General features: G+C 41.3%; 1 protein-coding gene across 2 annotated transcripts in view; it reads left to right on the top strand.

Annotated features, from left to right (window-relative positions):
* The first annotated feature begins 17,219 nt into the window (after nt 1–17,219).
* Nucleotides 17,220–20,121, top strand: part of SECISBP2L (SECIS binding protein 2 like) — a 61,413-nt gene continuing 58,511 nt past the window's right edge. For both annotated transcript variants that reach the window (XM_082858769.1, XM_082858768.1), the window contains exon 1: nt 17,220–17,393. In XM_082858769.1, the coding sequence (XP_082714895.1) occupies nt 17,370–17,393 (24 nt within the window). In that variant the 5' untranslated portion in view covers nt 17,220–17,369. The remainder of the gene's footprint in view (nt 17,394–20,121) is intronic.

Below are 20,121 nucleotides of genomic sequence, written 5' to 3'. Positions count from 1 at the left end.
GTGCTCCCAGGGCCCCCTGTGCTTAATTCAGTCACAGCATTTATTATATTTTAATGTCTGATTGTTTGTCTATTCTCTCCAGTAGACCATGAGCAGCTTAGTCACAGCTCAGGGACTGTGTCTTGCATTAGGCCCTAGTATGTTATACATGCTCCTTAAAGGAACTGTTTTTGTAATAAGTGCATCAAGGGTTGTATGTGTCTTATACCAGCCAAAGAAAACACTAGGTCACAAAGTCCTTCTCTATAAAATGACAGAATTAAAATGCACCCTTGACAAAATCTCCTCATGTTGAAGGCATCATTTTTCTCAGATACTTGATGTGTTGAAGTGATTTAGAACTTCCTGGAGTTTTCCCCCAAATCCACCCACTGTTGATTCAAGCATTTGATTCAAGCATTTCTTTAACAGAGGACAGAATCTGAAATCCTAGAGATCAGAGTCTCCCTTAAGCATTGGAAAATTCCAAGCATATCAGAGATGATGGGATGATGAGATGGTGATTCTTTGGGCATCTGCAGTTTCCTCTTCAATAATAAGTCACTGTAAGTGAAAGGAGCCAGCACAAAAGGTCACATATTATGTGATTCCATTTATTTAAAATATCCAGAATAGGTAAATCTATAGAGACAGAAACAGTTTAGCGGTTGCCGGGGGCTGTGGCGAAAGGCGAATAACTGCTTATGGGTATGGGCCTCCTTTGGGGGTGATAAAATGGTTTGTAACTAGATGGAAGTGATTCTTGCACAGAATTGTGACTGCATTAAATGCCACTGAATTGCACACTTTAAAATAGTTAATTTTATATTCTGTGAATTTCACTTCAATAAAAAGAATACGAGTCACTGATAACCTTGAGCTAGGTCAAGATATATATCTGGGCTTTCCTGGTGGCGCAGTGGTTGAGAGTCCGCTTGTCGATGTAGGGGACGCGGGTTCGTGCCCTGGTCCGGGAAGATCCCACGTGCCGCGGAGCAGCTGGGCCCGTGAGCCATGGCCGCTGAGCCTGCGCGTCCGGAGCCTGTGCTCCACAACAGGAGAGGCCACAACAGTGAGAGGCCTGCGTACCGCAAAAACAAAACAAAACAAAACAAAAAGATATACATCAAACTTCATTCTCTGAAGTTACAAAGAACATGGTGTTACCTAACTGCAGAAACTTAATGAGGGTCTACTTAAGTATCTTATTTATACTGGGTCTATAGTTCCAAAAAATCTCTTTGCCAATGGTCTTTAAAAATGATGATTCTAATAACTATAGGAGCTAACATTTATTGTGTGTTTTCTATGTTCTAGGTACTCTTCTAACCTCTCTGAGGACGTTAACTCATCTAATTCTCACAGTAACCCTATGAGATGGGTACTGTGATTATCCCAATTTTACACTTACCTGAATTTGGCCACCAGAGCAGTAAGTGGCAAAGCTGGACTCAAAACTCTGACCTGTCCCATTCAAAACCTATACCTGTTGTTAATGTCTCTGGTTACACAATTGATACAGCACACAGTGGTACATGCAACTGATCTAAAGAGACCTGTGTGATAACCAAGCTCTCTATATGTTTTTCTAATAGCAAAAATATACCTGTCTAGTTTTCAAGTGAATGAATACAATAATGGGGTCTAGTTGGTGAGCAACTCCCTTGAAAGAAGAGATGCCGAACAGACTTGACCCAATTAAAGGGGACAGAGCCAGAATGGGCCTTGTAAGTTCCCAGTCTCTTGGGAAATACCTTGAGAATTCTGCTGATGCCTTTTTCAATCAGACTTTCTAATGGCACAGATGCTGTGCACCCAGGTCCCTGTGTTCCTTCCCAGAAGTCTTCATCTCTAGAAAGGACAGGTGATACACTCTCCACACAGATGTTCTCGGCAAGATCAGCTGTGTGAACACTGTCATGTTGAAGAACTCCTGACTTATTCAGTAATTCTGGCAAAAAGAACACCTCATGAGAAAACATTGTGGGCGAAGTCTTTATTGATTCTTAAAATGTTGTGGCTGAGAAAAATCTTCCATTTTTGGATGCGTGGCTATTTATTAATTCTGTTAAATACTCTGAAGTGCCCTGAGGCATATATCCTCAACCTTCTAACTATGATGCAATCCTTGGACTCCAGTGTTCTGTAAATAATCTAGATCAACTGATGACAGGTGATGTGACCCTATGGCATAAGTTCTGGGCTTCCATCCAGCAGCATTTGAATAGTATGTGCTTTCAAGGTGGCCTTTCCACATCCATAATCCACGCTCCACAACTTTAACTCTGTGACTCACCGCATCCTCTAAAAGTAGTTAATATGCCTGAAAATGATCTGCACACATTATGAAACATGCATTTCCTGTGTTCAGCTACTTCTATTGGCCAGAGTTTCTGCTTTATTTAAGGAGAGTATTTAAAGGAGCACAGTGTCTCACTAGTTGAGGCCCTTTGGAAATGTCAAATATTAATTGCTCAAGGGGCACTATTGGAGGATTTGATGGTGAACACCATACGCCTTAACATCTCAGTTAATACTCCCTTACATGTAGCATTGAGACAGAGAACAAATGTTTGCAAGATGGAGTGCAGTGCCCTTGTAGGAGGTGAATTCCATTTTTGAAATTCAAGTCTCTATTGAATAACAGTGGTGGTAAGAAAAGTGTCTTAGTCAACATCACAGTAGATATCACCCCTCAATGTGCTCCAGACTTGCTTCACAACTACCTACTTGGCATCTCTACTTGATGTCTTAGGCAATCTCAAACTTAATATGTGCAAAACTGAACCCTTCGTTTACTATCTTCCTCCCAGGCTTTTCCAATCTTAGTAAATGGCTCCATTATTCACCCATGGTTCAGGCTGCAAAGCTAGAGGTGAGCTTGGATCTTCCCTTTCCCTCACAACCCACATCCAAATCCTTCAGATCCTCTTATTTCTGTCTACAAAATATATCTCACGCCCAAGAGCCCTCATCCTCTTACACTGGCTACTGTAAGAACCTTTCAACTTGCTCCCCTGCTTCCACCCCTACTCACCAATGTCCATTATTTAACCAGAGGCCAGAGTGATCTTTCTAAACAAGTCAGATCTTCTCACTGTCCTACTCAAATTCTTCCAGTGATTTCTCATCACGTTTACAATCCAGTCAAATCTATTTATTATAGCCCAGCAGGCTCTGCAAACCTCTGTGACAGTGCTTCTTTCCTCCGGGGTCCATTCTAATCTAACTGGTTTTCTTGCCCTTCTTCAAGCTCACGAAGCTCATTTCCATCTCACGGCCATTGCATTTGCTGTTCTTTCTGTGTAGAATGTTCTTCCCCAGATGTTTCCATGGCTCATCCACTTAATCCTTTCAGGGCTTTGCTTAAATGTCACTTTTTCAGTGAGGCCTTCCCTGACCATGCTATCTAAAATAGCCCTTCTGCATTTTCTATTCCTTTACCAAACTTTAATTTTATTTATAGCATGTAGCACTTCTGACATATTTAAATATACATTGAATGCATGAATGAATGGTGTAGCACTCTTACCAAGAGTGCTAGGGAGTGAATTTTACCACCTAACATTGTCCAACTTTCTACAATATATAACAGCTATGAATGTTTTCCTCTGAATATAGTGCATATATTTCTCTCAGAACACATTTTCCTCTGGCAGTAGAAAGAATACCTTAATCCTTTCAAACCTATACCTTAATGCTTTTGAAACTGAGTCCAAACTAACCATACTAACATAAAATTTCAAGAACATAAAGGCACAAAAACACCAACCTAGATATCAGAAGGAATAAGAATTAATAGCACCGCGTCACAGATTCCCACTGCATGCAAACATCTTTCCCCTGCAGCAGTGGAATCGCAAGATGTTACACGAGACATACTTCACCTCTAGCTTAGTCAACATCACAGTAGATATCACCCCTCAATGTGCTCCAGACTTGCTTCACAACTACCTACTTGGCATCTCTACTTGTGCCACAGGGTCATGGGTGGAGTAGGCAAAGAGTCAGGACTGAGTTACACCTTTGAAAGTGCTGCAATGCCATCAACTGCTAACCCACAGGCCCTGGCTTCAGTGAGCATAGGGATACTGGATGCTTTGGACTTAACGGGTCTCACTCAGTTCATTTCTGGGTCTAGCAACGTAGTAATGAGTCACACTCCAGAGCCAGGGCTGGCAGCTGTTTTAGGGCTGCATGCTTCCGAGTAGAGCATTTACAGGGTGAGAAAATAGGCAGAGAAGAAAAAACTAAAGGATGGAGAGCAGGGAAAGGGAGTGGCAGAATGGGAAAGAAGAGCAGGAGAGAAAGAGAGACTTGGTGAGCTGGGGTGGAGACGGGGGAAGGGTAGGTGTGTGTGGGATTCCATCAGACTCCCCTGGACCCCATTCAGGCTTGAGTTCTCAGGAAGCATCTCACTATAAGGAAAGTGTGGTCTCCTTAGATTCCTTTGCTTGCTGTATTCAAATTCAAGTTCTGCCACTTTCTAACTATACTGGATCTCATGTAAGCTACTTTATTTACTTATTTATTTTTTAAATATCTGTGTAGTGGCTTTTATATTATTTTATTTTTTGGCCCTGCAGCATGCGGGGTCTCAGTTCCCCGAGCAGGGATCGAACCCACGCCCCCTGCAGTGGAAGCACAGAGTCCTAACCACTGGACCGCCAGGGAAGTCCCTCATGTAAGCTAATTTAGATATATGTCTCAGTTTCCCCTCCTGAAAAAAAAAAAAAAGACAATAATCCCTCCCTCAAGGATCGTTGTGACAATTAAATGAGATGCTTTCTGGAAGGGGCTCAGCACTGTTTCTGGCACAATCAACTTAAGCTATTGTTATTATTACTACTGAGCAAGGGGTCACTATGAACAGCCTTTACAGATCTTTATTCTTGACTGCCAGGGACTGCGGTTCCTATTGTTTCTCTAAGCCTGAGAAATGCAGCTTGTTAGGGTTCTGCACAGCTGGGAATCTAGAGACTCCAAGGTCTCTAGATGAAAGAGAGGTGAAAGGCTGGTGAAAGGCGGGCCTGTTACAAGTCAACGTGAAGAAACAGGGCAGACAGCCAGAAGCAACAAGCCCAGGATTGCTACAGTTGTCTTCCTTAAGAGTTCTGCCGTTTCAGGTTGTGGAAGGACTGGAGAAGGAGGCTGGGGTTTTATAAGCAGGTGAGACAACAAAAAAAACACCTTGCCTGTGTAGTTTCTTGTTGACTCTGGTGTTGAGTCTTTGGGGATGAAATCACTACAGGGAAGTATTTCCTGTATCTCCAACACAATTTTAGAATTTTACATTGTTACCTTTTTTCTTCTCAGCCTTTATGGAATACCACATTCTACCCACAGGCCAAGCTAATACAGGGCCTAGATGGTCTGGCAAGGGAGTATTGATTTGATGTAATTGTCAACGTGGAGATTTGTTTAAAGGGATAGAAATGATATTGGAGATCTTGTGGAGAAACCCTGTTGTGTTCTAGGGTCAGTGACAGATGTCTGGACCTCCTGGGTCATGCCTCAGGCTGAGTGAGGCATACTCTGGGATCAGTCATGGGCCTCATCTCTCAGATTCCCCCAGTCTGCTTCTGGTTCCTCCCAAGCTCCCAGATCTCATTTATACAGGCCCCAGGGGAGACGGGGCGGCGCAGTTATTCTTCCTACCTCATTTCTAGAGAGTGGGCCAACATTCCATTGTACAATAGTCCTGAGAGCCTCTAGGTTACGTGAATTAAAACTATGTCATATAGATGTCTATGCATGTAGGTTCACGGAGACTAGAGAAAAAATCCTTCATCTGTTAAAAAGGTGAGGTGCTGAGTGATCTTTTTCTTTTTCATTTTGCTCTTATTGCTATGATATTATTTATGTGAAAACATCTAAAACTCAAGAAAAGGAAACACAAACAAATTCTCTCCTCCATAACATGTATTTCTTTTGATGGTATGTGGAGTGGGATTTTTTTCAGAGGCTTTATCTCTGCCAGCTTTAGTTATTTAACTAGCACTTCTTATTTTCCCTTCCAAGATTGGTGATACATGTCTTACTCAGTCAAGTTGGTGGAAGCCTTAGGAAAACTTGGTAACATACCAAGGTGCACAAGAGTTATGTATTCACAGATTGAGCTTCATAAATTCCTGTCTCCAAAAATCAAGCCCTGCTGATAAGGTGAGCTCCTGCTTGTTCAGAAAGGACATTCCAGAAAGAACGTAGGTTTGGGGAGCTGAGGATATGAGTCACTGATTTGAAAAACCTAGATAGCTTGTTAACAAAGGTTTTTAAAGTCAGGGGAAAAAACTCCACATTGGGTTGAAGGAGATTTTTCAATTTCAGATTACACAGCACTTCCAAATGAAGGGGAAATGTCAGAGATTTATTGTTTTCACTATCATAAGAGAACATCCTCTAAAAAAATTGAGATTTGGAATAGTTCATAAACATAATCTGAAGGACATCATAATAAACCTGGGAGGTTATTTCCTGTTTTTAGCTGGCTTGGCTTGAAGACCTCACCACCATAAAAATGAATGTCATGTCTGATTTTTATTTGGCTCGCCGAGTCCCTTTCTGCAATAAATTCATTCCTTTTCAACTCGCTCTTACCTAAACTATTCATAAGGCAGTTTATAGTTGTTGCTCTTTCGCGTGGTTGACCTTACCATCCACAAATTATTTTTGGGTGCTATCATCTTCTGTTTCTATTTTACTCACATGCAACCTGTATTTTTGCAAGAGCTAGGCGGGGTGGGGTGGGGGGCTGCCATTTAAAGCTACCATTTAATTACGTCTCTTCCTTCTTTTGGTGAATGTCTGAGTCAGCTACAAAAGTAAGTTTATTCATTCATTCAACAAACATTGCTGAGTAACACTGTTTTCAAGGAGTGTACACTCAGAAAGGAAATAATTACATAAAAAATTATACACAGTACACAGACAATTTAAGGCAGGATGTGGCACAACCAGCTAGAGGAATTTTGAGGAGGATCTTTTTCATCCAGGAAATGGAGGAAATGAGTGTCAAGATGGGAAGGGCATACAGAGTAGGAAGAACCACATGAGCAAAGTCAGGGAGGTAGGAAAGCACAGAATACATTCGGAGTGGGCAATGAGACATTACTGAAGTTTTTAGGCTGGGTAAGGTGCATACTCAGAGGATGCATTTGGAATAGCAACAGTAAATATATACTGAGGGCTTCTACATTTTTAAGCACTGGGACTACCCAGCAGTGGACAAACCAAACAAACAAAATCCCTGACCTCATGGAGCTTATATTCTAGTAGAAAATTATAATCGATAAACCAACAAAACAAATAAAGTATGTAGCATTTTAGGTAGTGATAAGTACTATGGAAAAAGCTAGAAGGGGAAAGAGATTGTGTGCATGCCTGATATTGTAAAGAGGGTGATCAGGGAAGGCCTCAGTCAAAGCCTTTTAGCCTTCCAGCTAAGGCCCGAAGTGAGAGCTTGATCCCTGTGGGACAACTGGGACAAGAGTGGCAGTAGCAAAAACAAAGGCTCCCAGGTGGGAATACTTTTGGAATGTTGGGGGAACTGCAAGGTGCCCGTGTGCCTGGGGCTGGGTGAGTGAGGGTGAAGAAGAGGACATGAGGTCAGAGGTGGGGCCTGATCATGGGGCCTCAGTCACCACTTTAAGGACTTTGAGATGGGAAGGTCCACTGCAGGGTTTAAAGAGTCGAGTGTCATAATCTGACTTAAGATCTTATAGCCACTCTGGGTGACTGGAAGATTATTTGCTCGAGAGTCTAACTTCATTGGTTTAAGGAAGGGCCTGAGCATCTTCGTTTTAAAAGTGTCCCAGGTTGAGAACCACTCCTCTAGAGCTTGCAATATGTTCTCTCATTCATTCTCTTAACTTGAGTCTCTCAACAACTCTGTGCAATGTGTACATGAGGAAACTGAGGCTCAGATAGGCTTACGTGACTTTCAAGGACACATGGCCTGGAAGGGGTATAGCTAAGATTTAAACCCAAGTTGTTGACTCTTAGTCTAGCAGCGATCTTTCCATCACACACTGATATTGTCAATGGGACCTTTTTTTCCTATCAGTTTGCCACTAATATTTAGGAATTTTGGTGGATTTATCTTATATGCTAAAAACATGCAGGTATTACCTCTAGTAATTTTTGGTTAATACTATCTTTATGCAGCTATGATTCCATGGTCTGTCACCTTAACTACCCTCTTGCCATTAGGTCATGTTACTCTCCTGCAAAAAAGTGAGATATACACTCAACTTCAGCTATGTTCTAGCCTTGTTATTTGGCCAAAATGTCAAATTCCCATTGGTGCAGCCACTATGGAAAACAGTATAAGTGTTCCTCAAAAAATTAAAAATAGAACTACCACACGATCCAGCAATCCCACTTCTGGGTATTTATTTGAAGGAAACAAAATCACTATCACAGAAAAGATAGCTATACCCCCGTTTGTTGCAGCATTATTTACAATAGACAAGATGTGGAAACAACCTAAGTGTTAATTGACAGATGAATGAATAAAGATGTGATATACATATATAGGAATATTATTCATTAAAAAAAGGTAATTCTGCCATTTGTGACAACATGGGTGGACCTTGAGGGCATTATGCTAAGTGAAATAAGTCAGTCAGATAAAGACAAATACAGTCTGATCTCACTTATAAGTGGAATCTGAAAAAACGCCAACCTCATAGATACAGAGAACAGATTGGTGGTTGCCAGAGAAGGGAAGAGGAGGGTAGGCAAAATGGGTGAAGGTGGTGAAAAGGTACAAACTTCCAGGTATATGATTAAGTCCTTGGGATGTAATATACAGCATGTGACTATAGTTAACAATGCTGTGCTGTATATTTGAAAGTTGCTAAGAAAATAGATTTTAAAAGTTCTCATCACAAGAAAAAAAAATTATAACTCTGTGGTGATGGATATTAACTAAACTTATCGTGGTAATCATTTTGTATGATATATCAATACATATATCAATCATTATGTTGTACACTTTTTTTTTTTTTGGCTGCATTGAGTCTTCATTGCAGTGCGCAGCCTTCTCATTGCAGTGGCTTCTCCTCTTGTGGCACGCAGGTCCTAGAGCACGCAGGCTTCAGTAGTTGCAGCACTGGGGCTCAGTAGTTGTGGCTTTCGGACTCTAGAGCACAGGCTCAGTAGTTGTGGTGCACGGGCTTAGTTGCTCTGTGCCATGTGGGGTCTTCCTGGACCAGGGATCGAACCCATGTCCCCTGCATTGGCAGGCAGATTCTTAACCACTGCACCACCAGGGAAGTCCCTGTATACCTTAAACTAATACCTTGTTATAATAACATTCATCTCTACATGAAATTATCTTCTTTTCTTTTTTTAAAAAAATATGCTTATTGTCTGTCGTCCAGACTAAATAGTAAATTCCATGAGAGCAGGAACTTTGTCTTGTTCACTGTTGTATCCTTACTACCTAGACTAGTGCTTGGCACAGAACAGGTGCTCAAAAAATATTTGTTAAATAAATGAACATGTAAAATGACATTCATGCTGTTTGTTTTGACTGGGTCCCCAAAGGACAGTAGATAGATGCCAAATACCTGTATATCTAAAGTCAGATGTTGGTCCACCATGTAAGATATGCCAAGAAATGGTGGCTCAGTATTATTTGTCACTCATCTCCAGCACATAGAGGGGGTGTGAGTGAAGGGACTGATGACTCATGCAGAGTACTGCTTTGAAGATACTTGAAACCTACCCACACCTCCCACAGGGAAAAAAAGAGATGCTTCCCCTTACCTCAAGCTATGTGAGAGGAGCTTTCAGGGAAGCACTTGGAGAACTTGATATATGTTGTCTGGAGTCTGGGGGAATACGGGGAACTGGGATCTGATACTTTCCTGAGAAAACCAAAGGCGATTAGAGACAGAGAATGCTGCAAACCAGCTGCACGTTCACCAACTGTGGATACGTGTGAGTCTTTCCCAGGAGAAAGTGTACTTATGTCAGCAACTTACTTTGTTATGCACCAAAAACAAGATGGATTAATGGGATGCTAGAGGGATGGATGGATGGATGGATGGATGGATGTGTGATAAATCAAGTGTAGCAGAATGTTCCCAGGGTTGGTGATAGAAGCCATTTTACCAGACTTTTTTTTTTTTTTTTTTTTTTTACGCGGGCCTCTCACTGTTGTAGCCTCTCCCGTTGCGGAGCACAGGCTCCGGACGCGCAGGCTCAGCGGTCATGGCTCACGGGCCCAGCCGCTCCGCGGTATGTGGGATCCTCCCAGACCGGGGCACGAACCCGTGTCTCCTGCATCGGCAGGCGGACTCTCAACCACTGTGCCACCAGGGAAGCCCTAGAAGCCATTTTAAAAGAGAGTCCAGCAAGAAGGCTGCTTGGCTGAGCGCCCAGAGGATCCAGCTGAGGGTTGAAACCTCAGAAACCCAAAGGCTGAAAGCTAGGATCATTAGTGACTGCCCGGAACTGACCATGCATGGCATACATCTGAGACATCTGAGAAGCTCTGTCACCTTCCCCTTCACAACCCAAACCTGGAGGAATCTAAAAGCTTGACCAGCGAGTAGTTAAGGAGGAGGAGGTGGAGATGTAAACATAGAAAACAAAATAAAAGTAGTCTGTGCCACTACCCCCATTGCAGGTTTCCAGCCTGAAGCAGGACTGAGCTTGGGGAAAGGAAAAGCTTTAACCGGGAATGAAGTTTGTTTGACCTTCATGAGATTTCATCCAGGGCAGAAAAAGAAGCAGCCCTCAGAGGATTTGCAAAGACAGTGAAGTAAAAAATAAAAGAATTTTGTGCTCACACATTACTGAATCCTGATCATGTAATAAAACGCACAAGCCTAACAAAACCCAACCCTGGATGAAAGAATACTGATTTAATTAATATCATATCACATGTTCACTTATTCAACAAATATTTATTGAGCACCTGCTACGTGCCAGGCATTGATTTAGGTAGTGAGGATGCAACAGTGAATAAGACAATCATTTGATATAAGTAGAGAAGATTTATTTGTTTATTTAATTTCTTTAAAAAAATTGAAGTACAATTGATTTATAATATTGTATTAGTTTCAGGTATACAACATAGTAATTCAATACTTTATAGATTATATTCCATTTAAACCTATTATGAAATTATGGCTACATTTCCCTGTGCTGTACAATATATCCTTGTTGCTTGTTTATTTATTTTTATTTGTGTATGTATGTATGTATTTATTTATTTTTGGCTGAGTTGGGTCTTCATTGCTGCGAGCAGGCTTTCTCTAGTTGCGGCGAGCAGGGGCTACTCTTCTTTGGGGTCCACGGGCTTCTCATTGCGGTGGCTTCTATTGTTGTGGAGCATGGGCTCTAGGCACGTGGGCTTCAGTAGTTGTGGCACGTGGGCTCAGTAGTTGTGGCTCGTGAGCTCTAGAGCGCAGGCTCAGTAGTTGTGGCACACAGGATTAGTTGTTCGGCAGCATGTGGGAACTTCCCAGACCAGGGCTCCAACCCATGTCCCCTGCATTGGCAGGTGGATTCTTAACCACTGTGCCACCAGGGAAGGCCCTATTTACTTTGTATGTAATAGTTTGTGTCTCCTAATCCTATACCCCTATCTTGCCCCTCCCCCTTCCCTCTCCCCACTGGTAAACACTACTTTGTTCTCATACCCATGAGTCTGTTTCTGTTTTGTTATACACATTCATTTGCTTTATTTTTTAGATTCCACATATAAGTGATAACATAAGAGTATTTGTCTTCTTCCTCTGTCTGACTTACTTCACTAGGCATAATACTCTCTAGGTCCATCCGTGTTGTTGCACACGGCAGAATTTCATTCTTTTTAATGGCTGAGTAATATTCCATTGTATATATGTACCACATCTTCTTTATCCATTCATCTGTTGATGGGTACTTGGGTTGCTTCCAAGTCTTGGCTATTGTAAATAACGCTGCTATGAACATTGGGGTGCATGTATCTTTTTGAATTAGTGTTTTTGGTTTTTTTGGATATATACCCAGCAGTCGCATTGTTGGATCATATGGTAGTTCTATCTTTAGTTTTTTGAGGAAACTCCATACTGTTTTCATAGTGGCTCCACCAATTTATATTCCCACTAACAGTTTACAGGGTTCCGTTTTTCCACATCCTCGCCAACATGTGTTATTTGTAGGCTTTTTGATGATAGTCATTCTGACAAGTGTGAAGTGATATCTCATTGTGGTTTTGATTTACATTTCTCTAATAATTAGTGATGTTGATAATCCTTTCATGTGCCTGCTACCCATCTGTATGTCTTCTTTGAAAAAAATGTCTATTCAGGTTCTTCTGCCCATTTTAAAAATCAGGTTTTTTTTTTTTATATATAGTTATATGAGCCGTTTATATATGTTGGATATTAACCCCTTATTGACTATATCATTTGCAAATATTTTCTCCCATTCCGTAGGCTGTCTTTTCATTTTGTTGACTGTTTCCTTTACTGTACAAAAGCTTGTAAGTTTAATTAGATTGCAATTGTTTATTTTTGCTTTTATTTCTTTTGCTTTAGGAGACAGATCAAAAAAATATTGCTATGATTTATGTCAGAGTGTTCTGCTTATGTCCTCTTCTAGGAGTTTTATGTTTTCAGTTCTTACATTTAGGTCCATTTTGAGTTTATTTCTGTATATGGTATGAGGAAATGTTCTAATCTCATTCTTTAATATTTAGTTTTCCAGTTTCCCCAGCAAAACTTATTGAACATATTTTCTCTTCTCCATTGTATATTCTTGCCTCCCTTGTCATAGATTAATTGACCATAACTGTGTGGGTTTATTTCTGGGCTCTCTATTCTGTTCCATTGATCTATATGTGTGTGTTTGTGCCAGTACCATGCTGTTTTGCTTACTGTAGCTTTGTAGTATAGTCTGAAGTCAGGGAGCATGACATCTCCAGCTTTGTTCTTTTTTTTTTTTTTTTTCAATTTTCCCGTGCCGTGTGGCATTTTAGTTCACCAACCAGGGATTGAACTCAGGCCCTCAGCAGTGAGAGTGCAGAGTACTAACCACAGGACTACCAGGGAATTCCCTCCAGCTTTGTTCTTTTTTTTAATTAAAATTTTTTTTTCATCTTTATTGGAGTATAATTGCTTTACAGTGTTGTGTTAGTTTCTGATGTACAACAAAGTGAATCAGCTATATGTATACATATATCCCCATATCTGCTCCTTCTTGAGCCTCCCTCCCACCCTCCCTATCCCATCCCTCTAGGTGGTCACAAATCATTGGGCTGATCTCCCTGTGCTATGCAGCAGCTTCCCACTAGCCATCCATTTTACATTTGGTAGTTTATATATGTCAATGCTGCTCTCTCACTTCGTCCCAGCTTTCCCTTCCCCCTGTATCCTCAAGTCCGTTCTCTAGGTCTGCATCTTTATTCCTGCCCTGCCACCAGGTTCATTGGTACCTTTTTCCTAGATTCCACATATATGCGTTAGCATACGGTATTTATTTTTCTCTTTCTGACTTACTTCACTCTGTATGACAGACTCTAGGTCCATCTACCTTATTACAAATAACTCACTTTTGTTCCCTTTTATGGCTGAGTAATATTCCATTGTATATATGTGTCACAACTTTTTTGTTTTGTTTTTTGTTTTTTGTGGTACGCGGGCCTCTCACTGTTGTGGCCTCTCCCATTGTGGAGCACAGGCTCTGGACGTGCAGGCTCAGCGGCCATGGCTCACGGGCCCAGCCGCTGCAAGGCATGTGGGATCTTCCCGGACCCGGGCACGAACCCATGTCCCCTGCATCGGCAGGCGGACTCTCAACCACTGCACAACCAGGGAAGCCCGCCACATCTTCTTTATCCATTCATCTGTCGATGGACATTTAGGTTCTTCCATGTCCTCCAGCTTTGTTCTTTTATCCTCAAGATTGCTTTGGCAATTCAGGGCCTTTTGTGGTTCTGTATAAATTTTAGGATTATTTGTTCTAGTTCTGTGAAAAAAGTCATGGGTATTTTGATAGGGATTGCATTAAATCTTTAGATTGCTTAGGGTAGTATGGACAATTTAAAAATATTAATTCTTCCAATCCAAGAACATGGGATATCTTTCCACTTCTTTGTATAAATTTCAAATTCCTTCATTAATGATTTATAGTTTTGAGAGTATAGGTCTTTCACGTCCTTGGTTAAGTTTATTCCTAGGTACTTCATTCTTTCTGATGTGAATGTAAATGGGATTGTTTCCTTAACTTCTCTTCCTGATAGTTCAGTATTCGTGTATAGAAAAGCAACAGATTTCTGTATATTAATCTTGTATCCTGCACCTTTACTAAATTCATTTATTACTTCTAATAGTCTTTTGGTAGAGACTTTAGGGTTTTCTATATATAATGTCATGTCATCTGTAAATAGTCACAGTTTTTATTCTTTCCTTCCAATTTGGATGCCTTTTATTTCTTTTTCTTGTCTGATGTGGCTGATGTGGCTAGGAAAGTAGAGAAGTTTTAAAAGTCATTGAGTGTAATGGCAACCTGCTATATCTTGATAGAGATTTGGGTTACATAGGTACATGCATTTGTTAAAACTAGAGCTCAGTATTTATTTATAGTTTCTTTTCATGCAAAATTTATACATAATAACATGCACAAGTCTAAAATGCTTGCTGAGTTTTGACAAGTGCATGATCATCACAGCTCTGCCTCCCTCCTCTGTCAGCAGATAACCTGCCTGCCATTTCAGTGAGAAAACAGAAGCCATTTGACAGGAATTCCCTCAACTTATAAATGTAGCTGTATCTATCCTTTCTTCCTTTCTTTTTGTCATTGTAAACAACATATCCCTACTCCCATCTGAGGTCAATTTCTTCCCCCAGTTTTTGCATCCTATCCCTCCCAATCTTCTCAGAGGCCTTGCTCTACTGAATTAACCCTCTCCTCCAGAACTCTCATTTCAAGGAGAGAGCTTGTTTAACTATTAATGCTGGATTCTCTCTATTACCTCAGAGTCCTCACACATGCCATTTCCTTTCCTTGGAACAACTTTCCTACTTCTTCCCCCTCACTTATCATAACCCCTACTCACCCTTCAGGTGTTTGCTTAGATGCTATTTACTTAGATATGACTTCCCTGACCTTCCATCCCACACTATGGTAGAACCTATTGAGCTTCCTGTTTCATGACACTCAGCTCACCTGTATTTACTTGTTTTATGTATGTCTTGCCCTCAAGACAAACATGGTCTCTGCCCTCAGTGTCTTATTAACTGCTGTACTTCCAGTACTTAGCATAGCACCTGGCACATTAAATATTTGTTGCTGAATGAAAGAATTAATTAAAATTCAATCACATCATCTGTAAATGTAATGTTTTAAAATGTCTTCTTTTTCTTCATAGGTTTAAATTTTTATTCTAATAGCTATTGCAATCTTTCCCAGGATTGTGTTAAGTTAGAAGGGCATTGTGACATTTTTGTTCTTATAATTGTGTTCTGAAAATTTAAATCAATGTCTTGTACATAGAAGATTCTCAGCAAGAACTATTTCATAGTCATAAAAATCCTACAGTGTGGAATGATCCTTAGAGATCCTATATTTCAATTTCCTCACAGGAATTCCCTGGTGGTCCAGTGGTTAGGACTCTGCACTTCCACTGCTGGGGGCACGGGTTTTATCCCTGGTCCGGGAACTAAGAACCCGCATGCAAGCAGCACAGCCAAAAAAAAAGAAGAAGAAAAAATTTCCTCAGGTCATCCTTTAAGGAAGAAAATCAAAGTACTATGGTATTTTTATGACTGTATTATTACTGCATTATTATTATCTTTTTACTCAGATGGGGGTATCTTATGGCTAGAGACCATAGGGGAACATCCTGAAAATTCAGAGTTCTTTTTATCTTTCAGTTGTGAAGGAGTATGATAATCTGTTAGTTTATAATTTGTATGTGTTTATTTATTTTTGGTTGCGTGGCATGCGGGATCTTATATATATACACACACATGCACACATACATGTAAAATTTGAGGAGGCAGCAGAGTTAAACCTAAATAAATGAGAGAGCTCTACATACAAATATAAATGTTTCTCCTTAGAAATGGTTTCTGCTGCCAGCCTTGATGTAAGTCTTATTAACCTACTATAGTTCCTTTCACCAGGTCAAAATATAGTATCAACTTAAGTACAGTTAGGGGCTCCACAGACCACCTCTTCTTGGAGTCCTAGTCAAATAAAACCAGACTACCAGGTCAGTCTAACTGAAAAGGCAATGCAAGTTTTTACTGATGTCTCTTGAAGCATAACAAAGCAAACTTCTTAAAATTCTTTCCCAGCTGTGAATCTCCGCACCACTCTCCCACACAGGAGCCACCTCTACTCTCTCCCTTCACTTAGGTGTGAGTTAGCTTATGTAGCTTTTTATTTTTCTTCCTCACCCTGGAACCGACCAGCAAGCAATAACTTTCAGGGTTTGTGTTGGAGGGTGTGTTCGAGGAGATGCCCAGAGGCAATCCGGTATGCTTACCAAGTGTCCAATTTCATGGCAGTCTCTTTCCTCAAGGAACAGTTAATAGGCACACTGGAAAAAGCAACATACCAGAGTTGGGTATGTTACCTGTTGGGTGGTGGGATACAGACTCTGGGTAAAACGAGGGGTTCTGACATAGGGCAAATCAGCCTGAAGGTGAGCCTAGAAGTGGACCTGGACCTTGACAGTGAATTACCAAATCAGTATTTGTGGAGCCTCCTGTCTCCATTTCTCAGTGGTGGCCGTTCTGGGGTGTTTTCCTTTACAGTCAAGACTCCCTTTAGCCGGATAACATAAGAAAGGATCACATGTACAGGCAGCTAAAAGCTCTTCCAGTATCACTAAGAGGTAGTTTGAGATAAGTAAGTGGTCTCTGAGGTCCCTGAAGACTAAAAACCGGGTGTCCTGAGTCCCAAATGGTCCCACGCTCCTCTAGTTTAGCAGTCCAGAGGGGCAGTTAAGTCCCGCGTAAAGTGCAGAGTGGTTATGGGCACTTGCTCCTGAGAATCTCCACCTGGCCTCAGCATGCGGATCAGCCAGCTCTGGCTCGTTTACTGCCAGCTCACGCCGCCTGCGGTCACTCCGCCCACTGCCCCCCTCGGTCTCCTCCCCCTTCTTTCCCTTTTGCGCACCGCCATTTCCGCCTACGGCTTTCTCCTATTTGGGCCCTCCTCGGCTTCCGTCCCAGATGATCCCTCCGCGAGGCTGCCGCCGCCTCCTCCTCCCGAAGCTGGAGCCACCTCCTCGGCCAGTGGCGTAGCCGGACTCTGTGTCGGGGCCACATAGATAGGGGCGGAGGTCTGGAGCCCGGTCTCGACCCGAGCGGGGGGCCATGGAGAAAGCGGCCCGAGGCGCTCTCGACACCGACTAACGCGGGCCCGTTGCGGCTGCAGGCGCCATGGACCGAACCCCCACAGACCAGGTACGCGGGTTTGGGCCGGGCAGGCCGGGCCGGGAGCTGGGGGTCGCTGCTTCCGCCCGGGCGGGCCCTGGTCTCCGAGCGTGGGCCCGGACGGCCGAAGCCTTCGGGTTTTTGCTGGCGCAGACCTCCTTTCCCCGGGAGCGTGGCGGCGCCCCACTCTCCTGCATTGTTCCAGCTGCTGTCTCGAGCTTGGGGGCTTTTCCAGCCCCGTTGCCCCCGGGCTGGGGACTCGCTTTTGCTCTTCCTCCCTGGCTTGGTGAAAGGGGCCAGAAGACTCCCAAGTTGTCCGTGCTCTCCCGAGAGAGGGTTTATCACCTCCCCCCCTTCCCTTCCCTTCAGTTCTGGAATGTGTTTTCAAGGTGGAAAGGCTTTTGAAGGTTTCTCACTTAGAAAAACTGTCAGAGAATGTGTGGTAACTACAGACGAAGGCGGGGGGAGGTTTATGGGCTTTTTTAAGATATACGTTTCCTTGAGCGAAGCATTGTTTTTGCAGTGGTTTTAGGGAGGTCTTCCCTTTTAGATATGAAATACTACGGTTTCCCTTTGCCCTTCTAGCCAACTATTTCGCAAAAATAAGTGTTTTTAAAAAGTCGATATTATATTTTAAAGGTGTAGGACCGAAGCGCGAATTCATTTCCGAGCCCGTTTTCATATTCACAAAGCAGTCCCATTAGTGTTTTCAGTTGCATCAAATTATTGATTATCCAAGCCAGTAGGTGCTGGGAGGCTGGGATGGTGATAGTGTTAAAAAATAATCTAAAATAATAGTCTTCTTCCCCCACAGAAGTTTCGGTATTTTCCATCCTGAGACCTGTGTGAAACGATTTAATTTGATGAAATCTAAGTTTACTCACTCTCCATTCCCCTCTTCAGTTGAAGGCCTTGCCCAGTGATGAACTAGGCAAATAGATGAAGGAAAAAGAGAGACTAGGGATTTGCCTAATTACTTTACAAATGGATAATTAACACCTGAATAATGAGACAAGATTTCCCAAATTCCTGGATCTGTAGCTAGTGAGAGCCAGTTCTGATTTTAAATCGGGCTCTTTTAGCAGGCAAAGAGCAGCCTCCTGGTTGTGTGTGTGTGTGTGTGTATATATTTTTATTTTTACAAAATCTTTATTTAAAAAAAGCTTTATGTGAATATGCCTCTGAAAACACAAATGAGTTTTATGAAACAATATGTGTATTTACCGAAGCAAAATTGATTGGGGCCCCTTGGCAAATACATACAGGCTTTCCTGTGACCTCGGGTATTTTATATACACCCTATATCCAATTTAATGAAAAACAATTTTTCAAGGTATCTATCAAAAGTGTCTGAGATTTGAAAGCCTGACAAGTGAATAGGAAATTTTCTTGATTTTTTTGTATGTGTGTCACTAATGAAAGGGTTAAACATTTTGGTCGTTCTCTGTGATGACAGAACTGTAACTGGTAATGCTGCCATATGTATACTTATGGTTCCCTTCATCCCAGAGGAAATGTAATGAACTATTTAGATGGTAACCCTTAGCATAGTTATTTGTGTGTGATTATCTTAACAGCAAGTGCTATGAGCAAATTATTTAGAGAGCCTCTTCATCTTTCATCCTGTATCTTTCCAAAGTCCACAATCTATTAAAATCTTGTAGAAATTTAAGGTTCAGAGAAAAATCATAAATGTAGGTTTTCCATTGAAGAATTTTTCTTTTTTTTTTTTCCTCCAATACCTCTTGCCTCTTCCCTTAGCCTAACCTTAAATGAGAGAATAATTTGAATCAATCCCCCTTTCCCCCCACATGCTCACAGGAAGCTGAGACCCCAGGAAGTGATGCCTGGTTCGTGCTGTACGCAGTTAATTCAGGGATCCATGGATGACCTGGAAGGAGTCTTCTTCGTTTTAATTAGCACTTTTCTGGGGCAAGACTCCATTATTTTCATCATATGCTCATATTCATCATTGAAAAAAGGCACAGAATCATTCATTTCATGATAGATTAGGGGCTAGAACTGAGATTTGTCCACTTTGTGGATGGAGTTCTTGATTGTTTTCACTATACCACTGAGTAATGCCATGGCTTTTCCAAGTTATTTGGAATGTACTTTTATATTTTTAATAACAAAGTGAATTTAATAGGTAAAAGTCATTAAAAACAGATGCCATATGTGCTGAATTCCCATTTTTTCTCACAAAACATTTATTTTTTTCATTTTAAACCATTGTTGGTTTATATTTAGAATTTCTGGGAATGTCTACAGCATTAAAACTTATTATATTGTAGTGGTTAGCAATTCATAGAAGTTTGATTTTTAAAAAATAGTACTATACACACTTTCTGCATTTTGTCTTAATCTAAGCGAAATCCTTATAGTATTGCACAAGTATAACTTAAGAAAAAACTCAGCATGTTTTGCCTGAAGGCATTCATGTTGCTGTTGTTGAATTACCTCTTTTTAAAAAAAATATAAAATCTTTGTATAAAAGGATAAATTGTGTGTGTGTTGATCGAGATTATAAAAAATAAGTTACTGGGAATACATGCTAGCTGATAGTCTTAATTGTAGTAATGACTATTTGAAAGAATGTTATAACCAGAAGGGAGTCTCAGGAGTATTCTCTTTTACCAAGACTATATTAAATCAAAACAAGTAGCTTAATTTTAATTGCCAGAGTTAGTTGTAAGAACTACTTGGTATTGTGCCTTTTTGTTGTTGTTGTTCTTAAGGGAAAAAAAGCTGGTATAAA

Source organism: Leucopleurus acutus (assembly GCF_964270905.1).
Source record: "Leucopleurus acutus genome assembly, chromosome: 1".
Classification (NCBI taxonomy): domain Eukaryota; kingdom Metazoa; phylum Chordata; class Mammalia; order Artiodactyla; family Delphinidae; genus Leucopleurus; species Leucopleurus acutus.
This window is presented reverse-complemented; position numbering and strand designations above follow the sequence as displayed.